We start from the raw sequence: 21108 nt of genomic DNA, 5'->3' as shown, positions 1-21108 counted from the left end.
AACTAAATTAAGAGTTTGGGGGTCGAGGGATGGCTGGCCCCGGGATGCAAGGCGCTGTGAGCTCCCACCTGCTCCGAGAAATCGGCGAAGTCCTTTAGCTAGTGCTTAGAGAGGGGGAAGGGAGCCGGCGGGCAGGGAAGAAGAAGGCTCAATCCACCGTGCTGGGCTCTCGGCTTCCCCTCCCGACTCCATTCATTATTCATCCAGCTGCGGTAAGAAGAGTTCACCTGCTCCGCCGCAAATCAGAGCCGCAGCTGCGGCAGGCGCGGGGCGGGGCGCCTTCGCCCTGCTGCGGGCTTGGGGCGGCTTGAAGGTGCAGAGCCCGGGCGCGGGGGCTGGGGGCGGCGGGAGGCCAGGCAGAGGACAGAGCTCTGCCTTGGATCGACCTCCAGCCATCAGAGCAGCTGCCGTTTCCTTGCTAGTTTCCCTGGAGAAAGTGGCGTGGCCTTGGGAGTCCGCGCACAGTACTGGGGACTTTACCGTGGGTAAAGGTACCGCCTGCCCGCACCCTCCCGGGAAGTATGTTAAGCACTTTCCATAGGAAAAGCACGTCTGGGGCCTGTGCAGCTGTCTCCAAATGGGTCATAACCTGTAGAAATAGGTCTGTATTGTATGTGCGCGTGTGTGTGCACACTTAAAAAAAATAAAACTTACAGGGCTTAATTATAATGATAAATCAGATGGGAGAGTTAACCCAGGCCACCTAAATCTGAATTTGAGACTTAGAAACATTATGTTTTCACTTGGTGGTGGCAATTTCTTATTTAGAATCATCCCAGCAACGCGGAAAACGTGCTCTCTCTCCCGGATAGCTCACCAGGGGGCAGTTGGAATGATGCAGTTTTTCAGAACCAAATCTCTTGAAATTACAAAAGCCATTATTATTAAGAGCCTGCAGGGTTCACTCTTTGGAAGACTGGTTGGTACAATGGGCAAAGTTTAAGAACGTCCAAAGTCTTTTGGTAGGGGAGGAGGAGGGCAGGACGTCAGGGGCGCTATTCCTCCAAAGATTCTTTAGGAACTTTGCTTCTTACAGTTTCACCCCACCTTCAGGACATTCTAGAATCATTTCACAAGTTGGATTGATAGATGTCTGAGAGTCTCCATCCAACTCAGAATGGTCCTTATCTAAGAATGAATGAATGAATGTGGACATTTATTGAGCACATGTTATTTGGCTTCTGCTATGCCAAGCACTTTACATACATTATCTCATTTAATTAAGTTAATTAAGTGACATCAGGCCCACAGCCAAAAAAATCAGCTGTCATCTGATGAGACCTTTGATTTGGTTCTGTTGGGGTTTTCTTTTTCCCTTAAAAATAAGGGCATTGAAGTTGGAAAGCTTAAAAGGATCTTACAGATTTCCTCAAGTTTTTATTATTAGTCTTGGCAATGATTTTTAAAAATGGAAGAGAAGTATTTACATGTGTGCTTCTCATGGTGTGACATATAGTTTGATACTTTTGCTGACCAAGCCATGGCAGAATTTTTTCTTCTTAGTGCCAAATCTTACAATACACCAATAGTGCCAAATCTTACAATACAATACAAAGGAGAACACCACATGGCAAAGTTGGAGTTGTGTGCCAAATCTTACAATAGTTCAAAAACAGAATTTTTTCTTCTTAGTGCTCAGAGAGCATCTCATACATGGTTCTAGAACACCAGTTAATAATTCTAAAGTTACATGGTTAAAGGTGCAGTTTCAGTCTTCCTCATGTAGCTGTGTGCTCACTGAGGGCTTAGGATGGCTCCTAATTATTCTTACATTTCCACATCACCTCCTAGTACATACTAGGTGCTAAAAAAATATTGGTCAGATGAATGAGTATTGCCTAATCACAGTCTTTTGAATTAAGTTTACACTGGCCTCTATTATAAACTGCTGTATGACCTTGAATGAACCGTTCTTTGGCCTGTGGTTCTGTCATTTACCAAATGCAGAAGTCGGCTGGCTAGGTGATAGCTGTAAGATGCTTTTGCTAATCGTCCAGCATAGGGAAAAAGATCAACATTTGCTGCCTTATTTGTGGTCAGTTGCAACTTTCTGGTTCTGAATTTTACATTAGTTATTAAAAGAAAAATGAATTTTTACAAGCAAATCATTGGCAGTGTTATTTTATACTGTCTTATATTGCTAAGCTGACAAACCACTATGATTTGAGAACTTAAATCAAGAAGTCACAGAGAAACTTCTAGCAAACATGACTGCTTTCTGAATCAGACCAGCTTTGCCATGACATTTTCTGGAGAAGCACATTTTGAATTGTGTTCACCCGTGGATATCCTGTGAAGTCACACTAGATAGAACATGGTGGCTTGGAGATAGGAAAAGATTATCGAACTGGAGGTAGAGAGAATTGAGTTCTAGTCTGTGTCCTATAACTCTCCATGTGGCTTAGTCAATCCCACAATCTTCCAGACTTTTCCTATAAATGAATGCCATTAACAGAATACGTTGGAACAGATCATTTGATAAACGATGTGTTTTACTTATGGGTAGATCAGCATATTTGGTTCTACTCTTGGCTGGAGAGTTCCTTCTGTGTAAGATCTAATCTTTAAAAACCAAAGTGAATAAAGAAAAGACATTGGCTGGGGAAAATAGCCTATCTCTTCATTCTTTCATTCCACAAATCTTTATTGAGAGCTTATGTGTATGGTTATGTCTGGTAGGGGGAATACAAATATTAAAAAAGCATACTACGTGTCCTGAAGAAGTTTGCATCCCCAGTAATTGTTAATATCAGTAAAGTAGAAGTAGGGATATGTGAACATTGGTCCTTGGTGGGTTTCCCAATATTGAATAATTGCACTTTTGGCTTTTGTAACTACCTGCTAGTGAAAGTAAAGAGGTGTATTGTCACAGGCTATTTCCATTTCTCTTCTCCTCTAGGGATTAGATCCTACATGTACATTTTTCCGTGAGGCCAGAGCCATCTGCATTCACTGTTATGGACTCGAGTGGTAATATCCCTCAATTTCACTCAGACACAAGTAGTCATAAATAACCTCCACCACATGGCTCAGGAGAAGGGAGGAGAACACCACATGGCAAAGTTGGAGTTGTGTGCCAAATCTTACAATAGTTCAAAAACAGTTGGCCCATTTTCATTTTAACTACTCTATTAATTGATCTGAATCCTGGTTTACAATAATCAGGACTTGAGCTGTCCTGTCAGTCCAGAAAACAATTCTATTTTAACTATTCCATGGTGTACAAGCCGTATGCTGAATTATAACACAACATAAACCTTGAACATTTAAATGCTAACTTGTGGCTGCTTGTTCCTAATGAGTCATATTTTTGTGATACCATGCTCTCCAAATCTCTTCATATCTTACGGCCATATATACCACTCTGTCTTTGAACTAATGGGCCTGATGTTTTCTGGCTCTAGGATTTAACTTCTCTAATTTACTCAGTTTACCAGGTATAGTTTCTGTAGTGAATAATTTCTGGATGTGAGTACTGGTGCAAATTAGATTTCAAATTTTCTCTGAAAACTTTAGATTTTATGCAAGTATCTCATAAAAGAGCATACGATAATGTGAAAAAGGGCTTAAAAATAGACATTTACTTATTTACATGAACTTGAAGTAACATTTTACCTATGTAACCTGCAAGACTGGAGTCAGCCACATGCAAGAAGATCTGAGGATCTGGGCATCCTTCTCGGCACTGTGTGTGATCACTTCACCCGGCAAAACTTTCTGCGCTTTTCTCATAGAGTGTTGGAATTTAAATTACCCAGTATCTCAGTTGTATTCTATGCCTTAAAACTGGCAAAGTTCGTGGCCAGAGAATCCTAGCTTGTGTTGTCTCTTATTTTTCCTGTTTTCTCTTGAAGAAGCCCTGTTTCTTTTTCCAGATCCTCACCATCTGTCAGAATTCACCTTGAGCTGGAGTTTCCTTTAAAGCGCAAATAAAGGTGTAAATCTAAAGCTCTGATAGAGCTGTACTGCTTTAGAAAAAAAGGCAACGAGTGGAGAGAGTAACTCTCTCTCCATGTTTTCCATGTTACATGAGCCGATCAGTTGGTGAAAAGGCCTCTGCTCCAGGGCAGAACCAGAAGCCGCACCCAGCACCCCTGCCAACAGGCCTCCTAACTTCATCTGCCAGTGGGTGTGAGAAGTGGGCTAGTGTGGGAGAAATATGCTTGCTTTGGAGGACTGCATCTGGCACTGGGTGGTGATAAATGTTTGATAGGACCGGGCATCACACTGGGATGCCGTATTTTCTTGAGGGAGTAGAAATGAGCTTTTGGAAGCTGTGTTAGTGGAGATGCAGCTACCTTCCGGGTAGAGCTGTTCCGTGTTAGGAAAGCCCTCCAAGGGCAAAGCTTATTTCTTTTGGAATTGTACATCAGAGAGCGACCCAAATTGAGTTATTTCCTTTTCCTAATGATGGAATTTATCAGCAGTTACATACCGTTTTTTTTTTTTTTTTTTTAAGATTTTATTTATTTATTTGAGACAGAGAGCATGAGAGGGAGGAGGGTCAGAGGGAGAAGCAGACTCCCTGCCGAGCAGGGAGCCCGATGCGGGACTCGATCCCGGGACTCCAGGATCATGACCTGAGCCGAAGGCAGTCGCTTAACCAACTGAGCCACCCAGGCGCCCCTACATACCGTTTTGACTCGAGTCTCTAGGAGATGCTTGGCTTAACCAAGTGTGCATGTGGTGCCACACTCCAAGCTGCTTCATTTTTTTATGTTACGGTGGGCTTATAACATCTGTCTAACTTTCCAGGCATGGGTTTTGATGTGGGTAGTTGGATATTTCTTTTTTTTTAAATTAATTTTTATTTTATTTTTTTTATTATGTTATGTTAATCACCATACATTACATCATTAGTTTTTGATGTAGTGTTCCATGATTCATCGTTTGTGTATAACACCCAGTGCTCCATTCAGCACGTGCCCTCTTTAATACCCATCACCAGGCTAACTGTAGTTGGATATTTCTTAAGTGACTTCATTCCTTTTGGAGCTTTGAAAAGGTAATTGGCTTTTGGAAGACAGTGCTAGGGAGGAGGGCAGTAAAACGATTTGAGGATGGTCTTATTCTAAAGGTTACATTTTGTTTGTTTATTCTAAAGTTTCAGTTTTGTTAAATTGTACCTCAGTGATGCTCTTTATGTTTATTTTTTAAACATCAGGAGTAATTAAATATGTCCATTTAAGTAATTTAGAAATCTAATTTTGTTGATATATATTTATTTGATCTTTATATGTATATACATATATATCATATATGATTATTATATATACTTATATATACATACATATCTCTCATATGACATGCCATAGACTGAAATACTAAGTCTTTATTTCTCGAAGAGACATAAGTGAGTTAAGAAGAATTTTCTGCCAAGATTTTATCTCAAGTTATTCTTGTTTGAATGTCAAGGGCGCAAAAGTCATTCCAATAAATTTGCTCATAGAGATCTTTGATTCAGACCCCAAGTGTAAATAGCCATCTCATTTCTTTGAAGATTGTTTTTGATTCCATTTTTGGTGGATAAGGCAGACCGGTCCTTTCCTGAGAAGTTAATATTTTTGAGATTTCACGAGTGATCTGTTGGAGGCCAAGCACTGTAGTAAAATGTGTCCTTCCCTCTTTGGACACCAAGTGCGGCCTGTTGTCAAGATGTGCTTCTGCGGTGGCCTGTGTATGTTATTCTAATCTGTTTTATAGGTTCAGTTTCTGAGAGAGTAGCTGTTAGCACACTACCCACATGTTTCTAGGTTAAAAAAACACCTGTTGTGCTGTTCAAAGATTGGTTGAGAATGTGTTTGTTTTTTGAAATTGGGATTGCAGTTGTACATTGTTTTCAAATATAACACTTGGAAAGATTTATTTTATGATATGCTAGTTATTCAGAAAATATAGGCTGTCCCATTCACATTTAACCTTTTCCATTTCAAAGCAAATCATCTGTTGTTTTTTATTTGATGCTTAATGAATGGAAAATATAAAGATGTATCAATTCATAACCAGCCTATTAGAAAGCAAAATTGAGTGAAAAGAGGGTGAAAAGAGTATTGGAGTTTAAGAGCTCAACAGAAGAGTTCTTTCCAAGTAACTATAGTCTGCACTTCTCCCTATAAAATGTAATATCCCTAAAGAGGAACATACTGTGTGAAAGGCAAGAAATAGATAATCATCCAGATACCTAAGTGGATGCCTACTATGTGAAGAGTTAGGGAAGCCAAAGAAGGAGAAGCAGTCCCTCTCCCAGGAGTATGTATAGACACTGTAATGGGGTAGATGCAAGAGTTCCACATGCTTAGCAAGGGTGCTGCAAGGAAGTGCACAAGAATGAATTCACCAATGGGTGATGCAGGTACAGAGTGCTATGAAGGCAAAGGGGAAAGGGCATAATCCCATGGGCTAGAAAATTTCATGAAGGACATGGGATCAAATTTAAGGAACTTGAATAGATCCAGTGTGTCTTCTGCAGAAAACAAAAATGAGCAAAGGCATGGAGATATGGAAGTACTATCACCAGATCCTAAGTTGGCCTCTTGGGTTGGACTGGAGAATTTGTGTAAACAAAGAGTGGCAGAGAAGCCTGGATAAGTAAACTGGGACTAGATGAGGGAGGCTCTGCTGATTTATCGTACAGAAAAATACACACTGTATACATAGCATGCCATTATAAATACATTTATTTTAAAATTCAAATAATAAGTTTGTTTTTTTTTTTTAAAGATTTTATTTATTTATTTGACAGTGAGAATGAGAGAGCATGAGAGGGGGAGGGTCAGAGGGAGAAGCAGACTCCCTGCCGAGCAGGGAGCCCGATGCAGGACTCGATCCAGGGACTCCAGGATCATGACCTGAGCCAAAGGCAGTCGCTTAACCAACTGAGCCACCCAGGCGCCCCTCAAATAATAAGTTTTAATGATGCTTTCCCTTGTGCATGTCCAAGAACCATTTGTTGTGTTGTATGGGGTTATTTCCCCAGGGGCAGGATGCTCAAGCTTTTCAGATTTTGGAAAAAGCACAATTTGCTAGCTATGATGCATGTAGATGGAGTTTTAGCCAAAATCTGTTGGGAGCAGTTACTGTTGGTCTATTTTGCATTCCTTTTAATTCTTGTTTTGTTTTTCCCTACAGGTGCTTGTGTCTATCAGGGTTCCTTGTTGGCGGTAGGTCATCCTTCATATATTTGGTTTATTTCTTTCGAATGTAAAATGCTTGATTGAGGCTGCTGAGTGAGTGAGGTGACCCTATCATTGTAAAAATATGTTTATTTTCCTTCACAGTTTGTGAGGATTATCCCTCATCTTGGCACAATCATGCTCAATTACTTAATACCTTTTCCAGAGTGAATTAGTTCCATTCGAATACTCAGGTATTGGAAAAGAAGTTCAAACACCCAACACAATTTGCATTCCATGGCTGTCCTTTGTGTTCTTTCAATCAGAAAGAAAATTAGATCCCATTCTCCTGTCAGATATGAACTAGGGCACACTTTGTTTATCTTCTCGTTGCATTTGCTTCTTCCTTTGAACCTCCCCCTCTCCCCCCAAAAAAAGTACAATTATTAAATTGAGTATAATGTGGAGGATTCCTGACTGTTGCTTTGAATTATGACTTTAAGTTTTGGTAAATAACAAGCAAATTAACATTTTATCTCTGAACTTTTGCCATGTAGGGTAGAGTTGATTTTGAATTTAATGTCATCATGACTTGGGGGAAAAGCTGATGCAAGTCTCAGGCATTTCTTTTCATTAATAATGTACTATGGTGCATAACAGTGTGTTAAAGCCTGATTGAAAAGACTGTCTACACTCCATCAATCCTAATAAATGGTGTGACAAGTCATTCTTCACCACTTTTTTATTTTGGTTTAATAAATGCTATAATAAAAACAGGACTGAAATGGTTGGTGAGGGTTTGCTCATTTACATCACAACCTGCTATTGACATGTGCGATATTAATAAGTCATCTTGGATTATCCTCATGGTGTTGAAATAGTTGAGAAATATCTGAAATATCCAACAGTCTAGATAATTGTAGATGTTCATAGTAATATTCTTGATTCTGAACTTTATGTAATATAGGTATTGCTCTGGAGTTTTATGTTTTTTTTTCCCTTCATATTTTTCCATTAAAGAATCAGGAGAAGGCTATTTTCCTTTTCTTTCTCATTCCATGCCCTTCAAAGCCTACTTTTCCTTGTGTTTCTTCTTTAATACATTTTTGGAATCATTTAAAAATCAAAGTGGTATAAAATATGTCACTAGTTTTGGGGAACTGTAGTATATATTATAGATAAGTCGGTTATCCATGTGAATACAAGGAGAATTGCTTACTGTATACAGTGCTTCATAATCTGTAAATATATTTTCATAGCTGTTGATCTATCCGTTACAATAGACAAGTGAAATGAGCAGACCGCATCTTATTTTATACTCTCCCCCCTTTTAATGAAGAACCAAGGATGAGAGAGGTTTTAAGAGATTTGCTAAAGGTAAATTGACCATTAAGGGATTGACCAGAACAAGCCAACCTGTCTTTCCATTGTTCTCCCTGTATCTGGAGGAAAGTGGCTAGTCTGTCTTCTATATTTGGTGTTGCTCTGTGTTATTGTGCATTTGAATATGAAAGCATCAAGTACTTGGAGAGGGCAGTGCCATCCAATTCAAGGAGAGACTGTCTGGTCAGTTTGCACTTAACAGGTGCCCTTGCTCTCCTCGGTTCCATGCCTTGGCTCCTTCCAGGACTATGGCGGCTCAGGGCTTGTAGGCTGCGCGGTAGCGCCCCAGCGCACCCCTCCTCCCCACCAGTTGACTTCTTTGCTTACCAAGACTCAGCCATGTGTGTTCCTAAACCTCCTCAAGCCGGATGTACTTATTATTGTAATTATGCAATTCAGTTAGAAAGAAAATGCATTTATTACAATAATAAAGGTTATTATTAAGCAAGTGTTTGTTGAGTAAAAACTGTGGTCAACTGTGGGATTCTAGGCACCAGGAATGCATCAGTGAACAAACAGACAAAATCCTTGCCCTCATGAAGCTTGAATTCCAATGAGTAAAATATATAGAATGTCAGGTAAGTGCTATGGAAGAAAACAATAGGGGAGTGGGGAGATAGAAAGTACCGAATAGAGAATGAGGGTGGCTCCTGCAAATAGGGTGATAGGGACGGCCTCCCTGAGAAGGTGACATTTGAGCAAAGACCTGAAAGTGGCCATTCTAAGAGCTAGTGTCCCTGGATGTCCAGGGAAATAAATTCCAGGGAAGGGGAAGAGCAGTGGTAAAGTCTGAAGCAGGAGCTTGCTTAGCCATTTGAAGAAGTGTACAGCGGTCCGAGTGGCTGCAGTGCACGATCCAGGGGCAGGATGAGGTCAGAGAGGCAGGCAGGAGCCTTGGATGGACTTGAGCTTGTCCCCTCGGTCAGGTGTACCGCTACTGGAGGAGCTACCGCAGAGGAATGACAGAGCCTGACTTATAGTTTAATTAAACTGCCGAAATGTGAATGTGAAAAGAAATAACGTTCTTGTTTCTAAGGAAACTATGGTGAATACTTTAAAAAGACTCCATAGAGGTGAGTCACTAAAAATTTGCTGTCAAATTAAGTGTAAGAGGAACAACTATAAAAGACTGGGGAAAAACACAGAACTCTGGAGAGATTCTGCATTTGGATTTATTTGCAACCGTTTTAAGTTTTTTTCCATTTTAAGGAACTTCAAACTGGAAATCGTAGATGATGCACTGTGGGCATAGTTAATTGTCTGCATAATTAATTGCTGTTCTCTCTCCACCTGATCTGGTCTTGGAGAAAGGCACTGAATGAAATTGAATGAATGTACGTTTTTGTATTTTGAATTAAGATAGAGAGTTTAAGAACATTTAGAGTATTCTGGGATTTTCTGCTTGAACAACCCTTTAGGTGAGAGGGTTTCTATGGTAAGAGGCTTCATGGGCAGGGGGGTTGGCTCTGAGGTTGGTGTTGGGATGTCCCTGTTCTAAACCCTGTAAATTGTACCCACACACATTTTAGAGCTAGGAGTGACTTCAGAGATCATGTAGTCTGAATTCTCCATATCATAGGTGAGAAAACTGGGGCAAGGGTTGTGAAGTTCTTGAACTTCATCTGTTTCTCAGGTGAGTAACCAGAAGTGGAGGGTGGGTCTGGTGGAAAACAGCAAAGCATCAGCTTTACCCAGAAGAATTTCCATAAAATGTATCTAGCAAAATGAGAACACGATCTGGGTACTGGCTGCTGGCTGCTGGCTGCTAGCTCCCAGCCTGTCTTGCAGGGATTTCTCCCACTGATACCTCTCCAGTCTCATCCCTTATTGCCTGGGAAGCTGTCAGATAGAGTGGAGCATTCATGATGCTTGTCACCGATGGACCTCGTTTTAATTCTTCCTCTTCTGCTACAAGCCAGCTCTGTGACCTAGAGCAAGTTACATAAACTTCCTGAATCTCTAGCACCTCCTTTGTGAAATGGGGACAAATAAAGCCTCTCGTGAGGGGTTTTTGTAGAGTAAAGCAGATAATATGGGGAGGATGCCCAGGTGCCGGGCCTGGCATGTGCTTTTCTGCCACAACAAAATTTCTCTTTACCAACCAAGAACAACAAAAAGAGGAAGGGAGCAGTTATTAAGCACCTACTATGTATTTCATACTGTCGACAATCCCAGGAAATAGGTGTTGTCTTTACAGATAAGGAAACTGAGGCTCAGAAAGTCTAAGTCACTTGTCCAGAAGTTATACAGGTGGTCAGTGCTAGAAGGAGAGAGCATTCAGACCCGGTTCTGACTCACCGAGCAGCCTGTTTCTCTCAGCCAAGTCAGTCTGCCTATTGTCTCTGAACACAACTGGCTTATTTCACCTTCAGTTCTATATGCCCACCCCCTCTCTGCTGCACCTGCCATGCAGTTGTCTCTGCCAGTCTCTGTCCTGACCTCCTGCAAAAGCCAGCTGTCCCTGGCTAACCCCTTCCCATTTAACTGAGGCTCTCCTACCCTGGTGTGTATTAGATCCACCACATGATGCAAGAAACGTTTGGAGGCAGTCATTCCATCTTAAAAATCTATATATGCTTTATTTTACACAAACATACACACATACACACATGCACACACGTGCACACCCAACAATGTGTTGTGTCTCCCAACTTTGACAGCTGTATGGACTTGCGATTTGGTTCTAAACCTCGTGTAGCCATCTCTCAGTTATGTACTGATTCAGCTGTTCTCTCTTCTCCTTTCTTTAACACTGCCTTCCCTACTTTTCTCTTTTTTCCATTCCTCAGGTCAAAAATTAACAGAAGGGAGTCAGAATACCCAGGAAGGTCCTATGCCTTGAGAAACACTGAATAATCTATTTTGGGGTATGTTTCTTACCCCACAATACCCCTGCACCCCTGGACTGTCAGGACTTTGTCTAGTCAGCCCTTGTGAAAGAGAGAGCATGACAATGTTAAATCAAGAATCTATCAGGAGGAAACCACCTAGTTCATATGTTTACCTGTGACAGGGGCATTGAGTGTGAAGAGAAAAATAATTTTTTTATTTCAATATTTTCACTTATCTTCACTATATTGAGTAAAAAGAATTTAACTTTCTTTTGGCATCATCACAAGTAAACATTTCTCCTTTATTAGGTTTTTCCCTAGGGGTGGATGGTTGGATTCTTAACCTCAGTTTTTACATCTGTAAAATGGGGATGAACTATTTACTTCACAGCGTTGTTGTAAAAGCTAAAGGAGATCAATATGAAGCACTTAGCTCTGTGCTTGTGACCTACAACACTTAATGAAGGTTAGCTGCTGTTATCGTTGCCATAAGCATTTGTGATTGGAAGCGTTGCACAAAGCTATTCATTCTTCTTCCCTAGATCTAAAATATTAAGTGTTGAAATTTTCCTACTTGGAGTACTTTTGCTCACAAATGCTGACAAAATAAATTATGAGACACTAAATTTTAACACATTTGAAAGAAAGAAAATAAATTCAGGGATAATTAAAAATGTGGAGTGTTTACTTCACTACTATATAGTATGACACAGTAGAAAGATCTAGGCTTTGGAGTTTGAATCCTGGTACTGCTACATACCCGCTGTGTAGCCTCAAGTATGATATTTTATACAGCCGAGTCTCAATTTCATCTTCTATATAATGAGGATTGTAATCTTCATAGGGTTGGTGTGAGGATTAACTGAGAGCATGCTTGTGAAAGAACCCAGAACTGTGGTTGGCAAGAAACTGGGCTCACATCATCTAGGTGGCAAAAAATGTCGGAGTGGAAATGACTGAGTGATAGAGGCCAGGGTGTCTTGGTTTGGGTCCTGGCTCTGTAATTACTAGCTACGTGGCATTGGGTAAGTCACTTGAATGAAATGAGCTCTCAGTTTCTAAATTTATAAAATGAGAGTGTTAGACCCTCTCCAGTATTCCTTAGCTCAGTGCTATCCAATAGAAGTTTCTGTGCTGATGGAAATGTTCCACTAATACACTGTCCAATATGGCAGCCATGAACCACATGTGGTTATGGAGTACTTGAAATGTGGCTGGTGACACTGGGGGACTAAATTTTAAATTTTTCTTAATGCAAATTAATTAAAAAATAAAAATATAAATAACCTCATATGGCTTGTGGCCACTGTATTCTACCATGCAGCTCTAGAGCTTTAAAATTCTTTTTTTTTTTTTTAAAGATTTTATTTATTTATTTGACAGAGAGAGACACAGCCAGAGAGGGAACACAAGCAGGGGGAGTGGGAGAGGGAGAAGCAGGCTTCCCGCTGAGCAGGGAGCCCGATGCGGGGCTCGATCCCAGGACCCCAGGATCATGACCTGAGCCGAAGGCAGACGCTTAACGACTGAGCCACCCAGGCACCCCTAGAGCTTTAAAATTCTTAATATCCTGTAGTACTTAAGCTTGAATTCTAGTCTCATGTGTCATTCTCACCCCAAGTGAAGCCTCACTATAACGTTGTTAGCAGTTGTGAAGGTCACAAGAAATTTGTTATAATACCTGATGTTCCTCTTTGTTTATTTAATTTGAACAGTTTTAAGGTCATCTTAGTGGCAACACTACAGCCCCCACCCTGCCCTTTTTGCTCCATGTGCTTTCTTGAATGAAAGCAAAGGGGTGGAGTTACAACTGAGCCCTTGCCTGCAATCTTTCTTACGTATTCCATTAAAAATTTGTTTTCAGCTTTGTCGAAATATAATTGACAAATGAAAATTGTATGTATTTCAGATGTACTACTGAATGTTAGGATATATGTATATATTGTGAAAAAAATCACCACAATCACGCTAATTAACTTACCTATCACCTCACTTAGTTACCATTTTCTTTCTTTCTTGGTGGTGGCGAGAAAACTTAATATCTACCCTCCTAGCATGAGCACTGGGTGATGAATCACTAAATTCTATACCTGAAACTAGTACTACACTATATGTTAACTAACTGGAATTTAAATAAAAACTTGAAACAAAAATATATAGCGATATATATAGATATACTATATATCGACCCTCCTAGCAAATTTCAAGTATACACTACAGTATTATTCACTATAGTCACATTATTGTGCGTTAGATCTCCAGAATTTGTTCATCTTGTTTAACTTGCATAATTGCCTCAGCCTCTGGGCACCACGATTCTCCCCTCCGCTTTATGAGTATGACTATTTTAGATTCCGTATATAAGTGAGATTGTGCAGTATTTGTCTTTCTGCATCTGACTTACTTCACTCAGGGTAATGTTCTCCAGGTCCACCCACGAGTGTTGCAAATGGCAGGATTTCCTACTGACTTAAGGCTAAATAATATTTTATTGGATATATACACCACCTTTTCTTTATCCATTACCAGTTGATGGATATTTAGGTTGTTTCTGTATGTTGGCTATTAGGAATAATGCTGAAATGAACATAGGAGTGAAGGTATCTCTTCAAGATCCTGATTTCAGGGGTGCCTGGGTGGCTCAGTCAGTTAAATGCCTGCCTTCGGCTCAGGTCATGATCCCAGGGTCCTGGCATCGAGCCCTGCCTCTGGCTCCCTGCTCAGCGGGAAGCCTGCTTTTCCCTTTCCCACTCCTCCTGCTTGTATTCCCTCTCTTGCTGTCTCTCTGTCAAATAAATAAAATCTTAAAAAAAAAAAAAAAGATTCTGATTTCATTTCCTTGGCTATATACCCAGAAGTAGGATTGCTGGATCATCAGGTAGTTCTATTTTAAATTTTTTTTGAGGAAGTCCATACTGTTTTCCATAATGGTTGTAGCAATTTATATTCTCACCAACAGTGCACAAGGGTTTCCTTTTTTCCACATCCTTGTCAACAGTTGTTATCTTGTCTTTTTGATAAGAGCTATCTTAACAGATACGAGATAATATCTCATTGAGGTTTTTGATTTGTATCCAGTAAAATTTTTACAAAATATTTTTGGTGTTTTGTCAAAGTCTGATATACTTGGAGCATTATCCACTGTTTATACTGTGGCAGAGAAACATTGAGAACTTTGAATCTAATCTGTAGGCCTTCTTTATTAAGGCTAAGAAGGATAGAGGAAGACAATTCAAGCTCTTCAGTGCTAGTCGCCTTTTTAAAAAATCAGTGTGCTATAGCATTACTTTCTTTTATTTGAAACTGTAATGCAAGGGAGACAGCCCTATAGAAATGAAAATGTCTCAGACTTGCATTTGTGCTGGTATTTATCAACATGCTCAAGACTTTATGGAGAAGAGAAATGAAGAAAATTTGGAAGCTTCCCCTATTAAGTGCTCAAAGTCCCCCTAAACTTTTGGTGAATCTCGGCCAGTGGCTACTATTAAACTTTGTAGCTGTCAGGGGGAATTCTTGGCATCCTGTGGATACACTCAGAGGGGAAGCAATAAAAGCAGCCATTCCTTAATTTCCCTTAAGAGTACTATTGGGTATTGTAGGATATTGTTGTTTTTTGTTATAGCTTAACAAGAATTCAACATTTTTAAGTGCCTCTGGTCCATCTTCATTTATTTTTAAATACTGAGTAATATGTTTTTAAGTGGGAAAGCTACTCTTATTAAAATGTACTTATTCTGAGATAAAAATTTTTTTTTTTGCAGAAAACCAGTAGCAAGCACATCATCACTGTGCTGGGTGCTGCAATAAATTTCCTTTAACTAGAGATATTCGAGTCAAGACTGGACAGTCAGCACCAGAAATGAGAGTGTTGGCAGGGTCTAGATGACTGCCAGTTTGGGGTCTTACTTGTATGGGTTGAAGGTGAGGGCTGTGCATTTCTGCTTAAGGAAGCTGTTAGAGAGGGTGAGGAAACCTCCTGATTCCAGGGTCCGGTGAAGGCATTTCTTTAGGAAAGGGAGGGATTTTGTACCCTTGGGTGCCAGGTGGTGAGCATTGGGCTCTAGGTGCCTCAGATGATTCTTTTGCCTTGCTGGGTTTTTATAAACTGTCCATGTAATCCAGATAGTTTCCTATCTGGAAATTTGTATCTTCTTAAAATATTTTGTGAGAGGAATAACATAAGAGACTTTGTACTTTTATTGATGAATATTCCATCTGCATTTTCAGTCTTATTCATATTCTTGTGGTAGGAACAGATGTTTTAAATTAACAAACACATTTCTTACGCTTTGTTTTGAATTTAGAAGATGCAGCTGAGCTTAGCAGCCATATTAATTTGTTCAAACTATGCTATGTGTGATCATATATCTCAATTTTCTGGTCAGAGCGTACACTCTCCCCACCTTTTTTTTTTTTTTTTAAGTTTTTATCATTTTTGCTCTAAATTGCCTTATAACCTAATACCTCATTTTGATTTTCTTTCTCCATTTGTCTGTTTATAACTACAAAATATATACATGTGTGTGTTTATTTTATGCATAGTACATTTATGTATGCATATGTACATATCCCCTAGGAAAGAACTGTCACTCATTTATGACAGCTTATGGTATTATCTTTTTTTTTTTATTTTATTCTTATGTTAATCCCCATACATTACATCATTAGTTTTAGATGAAGTGTTCCATGATTCATTGTTTGTGCACAACACCCAGTGCTCCATGCAGAATGTGCCCTCCTCAATACCCACCACCAGGCTAACCCATCCTCCCACCCCCCTCCCCTCTAGAACCCTCAGTTTGTTTTTCAGAGTCCATCGTCTCTCATGGTTCGTCCACCCCTCCGATTTCCCCCGCTTCATTCTTCCCCTCCCGCTACCTTCTTCTTTTTTTTTTCTTAACATATATTGCATTATTTGTTTCGGAGGTACAGATCTGAGATTCAACAGTCTTGCACAATTCACAGCGCTTACCAGAGCACACACCCTCCCCAGTGTCCATCACCCAGTCACCCCATCCCTCCCACCCCACCCCCCACTCCAACAACACTCAGTTTGTTTCCTGCGATTAAGAATTCCTCATATCAGTGAGATCATATGATACATGTCTTTCTCTGTTTGACTTATTTCACTCAACATAATACCCTCCAGTTCCATCCACGTTGTTGCAAATGGCAAGATCTCATTCCTTTTGATGGCTGCATAATATTCCATTGTATATATATAAGCTTATGGTATTATCTTGTCACCATTTGCTTACTTTTTAAAGCCATCTCCTTACTAAGGGAAAAGAATACATATAAATATCAAATGACAATCATGAGTTAAGCCAGCTTATGTTTCTTGGTATTTGAATGGCAAATGTCTAAAGAAAAGTTGGCTTTAAAAATTTCATATGGATGGCATTTTGCTTCTGGGAGAGGGAGGGACACTTAAATATAAAAATGGCACAAGATAATTTTGTAAAAAATCTGAGCAGTTTTATGTAAAATAAGTGCATTGCCTCTGGTATGTCAGCAAAATTCTTTTTTAGCAATGATTTCTTAGGCTCTCAGAGCTTATAAACTAAATGAAAGGAAGGAGGAAAGGGGAAAGGTTTCACAGTAAGAAAGTTCATTGTTATACCCGGGAGACCCTTGAGTTGGGGCCATGACCTGTGAATTCTTTCCTGACAGCTCCCAAGATTAGTTATTTATTAAATTTATGTCATTCCTTTGCTCCAAAGGGAAATTGAATGGAGGGGGAGGGGTTGGGAGAGGAGGGTGTCTACACTGGAGAGCAGATTTTGTAGTTCCTTATACCTCACATTCCTGAAATGGTTCTGTAAGTGTGAGCAAGAGAGAATTATTAACAGAAATAGATACTTATTCTTTGGTGCTTTTACTATGCTGAGTTTCCATGTAATCCAGAGGGAACTTGGTCTAAGAGATGAGAGAACAGAAATAGAAGGAACCCTAACCTGAAATTAGTAGCAAGAAGAAACTTCTTACTCCCATATTTGCCATCGGTAGATGTAATAGGAGTGATCTGACTGGATTCCAGATATTTATTGATCAGCGTCCACGTGCTAGAAGACATGAGTTACGTCCCTAGGTCATGTGTGGTAGCAGACCCTAGGTTGCCTGCTCACTAGCCCCTTTTCTCTCTTTCTCTACTGGCAAAATCCTAATTTTTTCCCAGTCCCCACCCCTTCCCCACAAGACTTGTGTAAATCCTAGTTGTAAGCGACTTAGGAAGGTATATATTCCCCTGCCAGGATTGGTTTAGGAGTGAGTTTATGGCCTAATCGTGGCCAATGAAATCTGCATGGAAGTCTGCTAAGTTTTTGGTGCTTGAAATAACCTCATAGAGAACCTCCCCCTAAGTCCTGAACTAGTTGAGAAATAAACAAAGAATAAATATAGATGTAAAAACAGCACCTTTTTATTTTTTAATCAATGAAGCTAAGGTGGTGGATATAGCTTTGATTTTTCTTGACCAAATGGGCTCACTGATTCTGAACCCCCAGATTCTAGCAGACTTATGCCTTCACAGGCAGAACTTTATCGAAGCAGCTTTCCCACATAGGTAAGAATTGCTGTTGGGAGAAGCAGAGGAAAACTTAACGCTCTTAGATGAAAGGTTTGCTCCCTAGAAGAGGAAGGGAGACAAAACCGAGTAACGCAAGCACAGTTACTCTTTTAAATTTACCGGTTAGATAAATCATGCCACCTTCCCAAGGATAAGAAAGCACTAGAGTTGTATGTTGATATCCCTTCACAAGAAGGAAGCCTCAGGAGAAAGAATTCTCCATTAACGGGAGATTTTAAACCTTAGTCTTTGAACCTTGGCAGGTGAGGATGCAGTCCCCAGAGCTGCTGCAACCATTAGGCAACCCAGCCGACACACACAGGTTGATGGAGGAGAAGGGTGGAAAGAGTGGTTCCTCCGGGAGCTGGGCTGTTCATCTGCTGATGTAACCAGCACAGGAACTGACCTTCCTGGGGGATTGTGATATGAGCCTAGAAATTCTCAAATTGTTTAAGCCAGAACAAAGAGGATTTTATGTGACTGTAGCCAAAATTATTCTCTCCCATACCCTACCATCAAATAGTGAACTCCGTTCACAGCGCTTTGGGGTAAATGTCAGTGAAGGTGTGCAGCCGCATGGTCAAGGGGAGGAACTCTAGATTCAGAGTTCTGAGTTTCAGGCTGAGCTCTTCACTGCTGTTTGACCTTGGAAAAGCTACTCACCTCATCGGTAAAATGGGGATAATAGTTTTGTGTACGTAAGTAGAGCTGCTGCAAAGGTAAATGAGATAATATGTGGAAGTACCTGGGACATAGTAAGTAGTAGATACATGCTAGCTGTTGAGAATATTGTTATTTTTGGTGGAAACCACTTTTGATCTTGGCCTTCAAATGTGGGTCAGTTTAGAACAGAAAGACATGAGGGAAAAGCTCTTAAGATAGAGAATCAGTATGAGTAAAAGCATGAGTGGCAAAGGTAGTCCAGTTTGTTTGACAAATGAGAAGTGATGGGATGAAACAGAGAAAGGACTTTTAAACTCCGGATCACAAAGGGCCTGGAAGAATACATTTGAATTACATTCTGTAGGCAGTTGGGGACCCTTTGAAATGGAAATGATTTGTTCTTAAATACTAACTCTGTCACTGCAAACTGATTAGTGTGTTGTTGGAAGTGAGATATCATGGCATCTTCCTCTACTGTGTTCCTCCCTCTTCTCATTTTCACCAGGGTCCTCATGTTGTTGCTCTGTAGAGCTTTGGAGAGGACGTGAGGGGCTCCATGTAACTGATCATCATTGCTGAAAAAGAAAGATCAGTGAGTCAGTACTGTTAGGTTCATCATTAATTCAGCAAAAAGGGCTTCATCTGGTGTTGTGTCAAGTAGAACTCCCTATTAATAGGCATTAATCCATTCCTTTAATATCGATGTTCATAATGATGCCCCCCGAGGTGGTGGTATAATTGTTTTCCTTCCCCTTTAATTAGCATTTCTCATTTCTTCTTTATAATTTGTAAAGATTGAATTATGTTGCAGATAGTATTAGGATAAAGTACATTTTATTGTATTTAATTTTTTTAATGGAAACCTGGTTATTTTATATATCCTACCGCATATTTTGAGGAGTATAGTTTTTCTCCCATGCTGGATAACCACAGCTTATTATCTTTTTGTTTGCCTTTAGAATGTTATCAGATTTATCAATTTCTACAGTTAAAATGTGTTTTTTAATATAACGTATATCAACTATACTTCAATTATAAAAAAATATGTTTTTTAGAAGAAAGATCAAGTATGGTAAGGTGCCTTAAAGAATAGAAGGACCTCTTGAAAAACATAAACTTCTAGAAAATATTCTTAGTAGTTTGAGGATTTAGGAGGAGAAGAGAGGAAGATTTTATGGGAATAAGATAACTCAAGCGCATATGAAAAGGAGAAAAACTCAAGTTAATGGCTGCTTTGGTTACCACTTTAGAATAGATTAAGGTGTTGAAGAGAAAAAGTCTTTTTTTATATTTCTTACTCTGTTTCACTGATGACTTGGAGGAAAAACCTCAATAATAACAGGAGATAAATATAAAGCATAATATAAGAAATACTATTAGTGTCAAGGCATGTGTATTCCTGTGAGGTGGTTTTATGCAGACTTATTAAGGTCAAGGATACTTACTCAGCAAGGGAGATTGTATCTTTAAAACTAAGAATTCCAACATGTTGTGATGAACACTGGGTGTTATACGCAACTGATGAATTGTTGAACACTACATCAAAAACTAATAATGTACTATACAGTGGCTAACTGAACATAATTAAAAAAAACAACTAAGAATTCCATTTTTTTGTACTAGAAATAAATTATTGAGGTAGGAAGAAAACCATTAAAAAGGGTCAATAGTGGTTTTTTTTTAAGTGTTTTGTGAAAACCAAAGTACAAAACCCAGAATATCTTTCCAACTCTTGAGAGTGATAGCTTTCTTTTTTGATTTTTCTAAGGGAAAATGGCCATATCACCTACTTATTATATTAAAGGTACTATAAATTTGTTCTAAAAGAAAAGAAACCAGACAAACAGAATATAAAAGGAAAAGAAAAGGCACTGACGACACCCTGTGAGAGGCTTTGCGTACACCTTCCCACTACACGTGATATTTGTACCTCCACCACCTTATGTCAATGGACTGTACTTAATTATCTGCACATCTGTCTCACACTGAGGACATAGATTATGCTGTACTCATTCTTATATCTCTGTAGAGGACATTGCCAGGCATTGAATGAATGAATGAATAAATAAATAAATAAATGATTATCCTTAGTTATATACTCCCTTCCTGGACTGAGTAGTTCTGCCCTCTGTTAAGTTTCTTTATGGAATCATACAAATGTTTTACGTAAATGAAGGGTAAATTGGCTCCCCTTGTGTATGTACTTCCCTTAAAGTTAATGAAATATTTTAGACACTAGTGCTTTAGTATTACAGAGGAGAAAAAAATTGCACTTATGCTCTGTTAAAATAAACAGATGTAAAGAGATATTTTAACGCTTTCTACTTTGTGCTGAAGTGTCTCAGAAATCATTTTAGTAGGTGTATCTTAAAAGCAGGTCTCAAATCACAAAAGGCCAAGGAAATGTATTTTTTAAAAGATTTATTTATTTAAGAGAAAGAGTGTGTGCGTGTGTGTGTGGGAGGGGCAGGGGGGGAGAGAGAGAGAGAGAATCTCAAGCAGACTCCCCACTGAGTGCTGAGCCCAGTTTCAGGACTCTGAGATCATGACC

General features: G+C 39.6%; 1 protein-coding gene across 1 annotated transcript in view; it reads left to right on the top strand.

Moving 5' to 3' along the window:
• Positions 1–21108, top strand: part of FRAS1 (Fraser extracellular matrix complex subunit 1) — a 417216-nt gene that overhangs the window by 1606 nt on the left and 394502 nt on the right. Inside the window, exon 2 of the mRNA XM_035004710.1 lies at positions 7129–7160. Within this exon, the coding sequence (XP_034860601.1) occupies positions 7129–7160 (32 nt within the window). The remainder of the gene's footprint in view (positions 1–7128; positions 7161–21108) is intronic.

The sequence above is a fragment of the Mirounga leonina genome, unplaced genomic scaffold, assembly GCF_011800145.1.
Source record: "Mirounga leonina isolate KUSES-001 unplaced genomic scaffold, KU_Mleo_1.0 Mir_129, whole genome shotgun sequence".
NCBI classification, from domain to species: domain Eukaryota; kingdom Metazoa; phylum Chordata; class Mammalia; order Carnivora; family Phocidae; genus Mirounga; species Mirounga leonina.
This window is presented reverse-complemented; position numbering and strand designations above follow the sequence as displayed.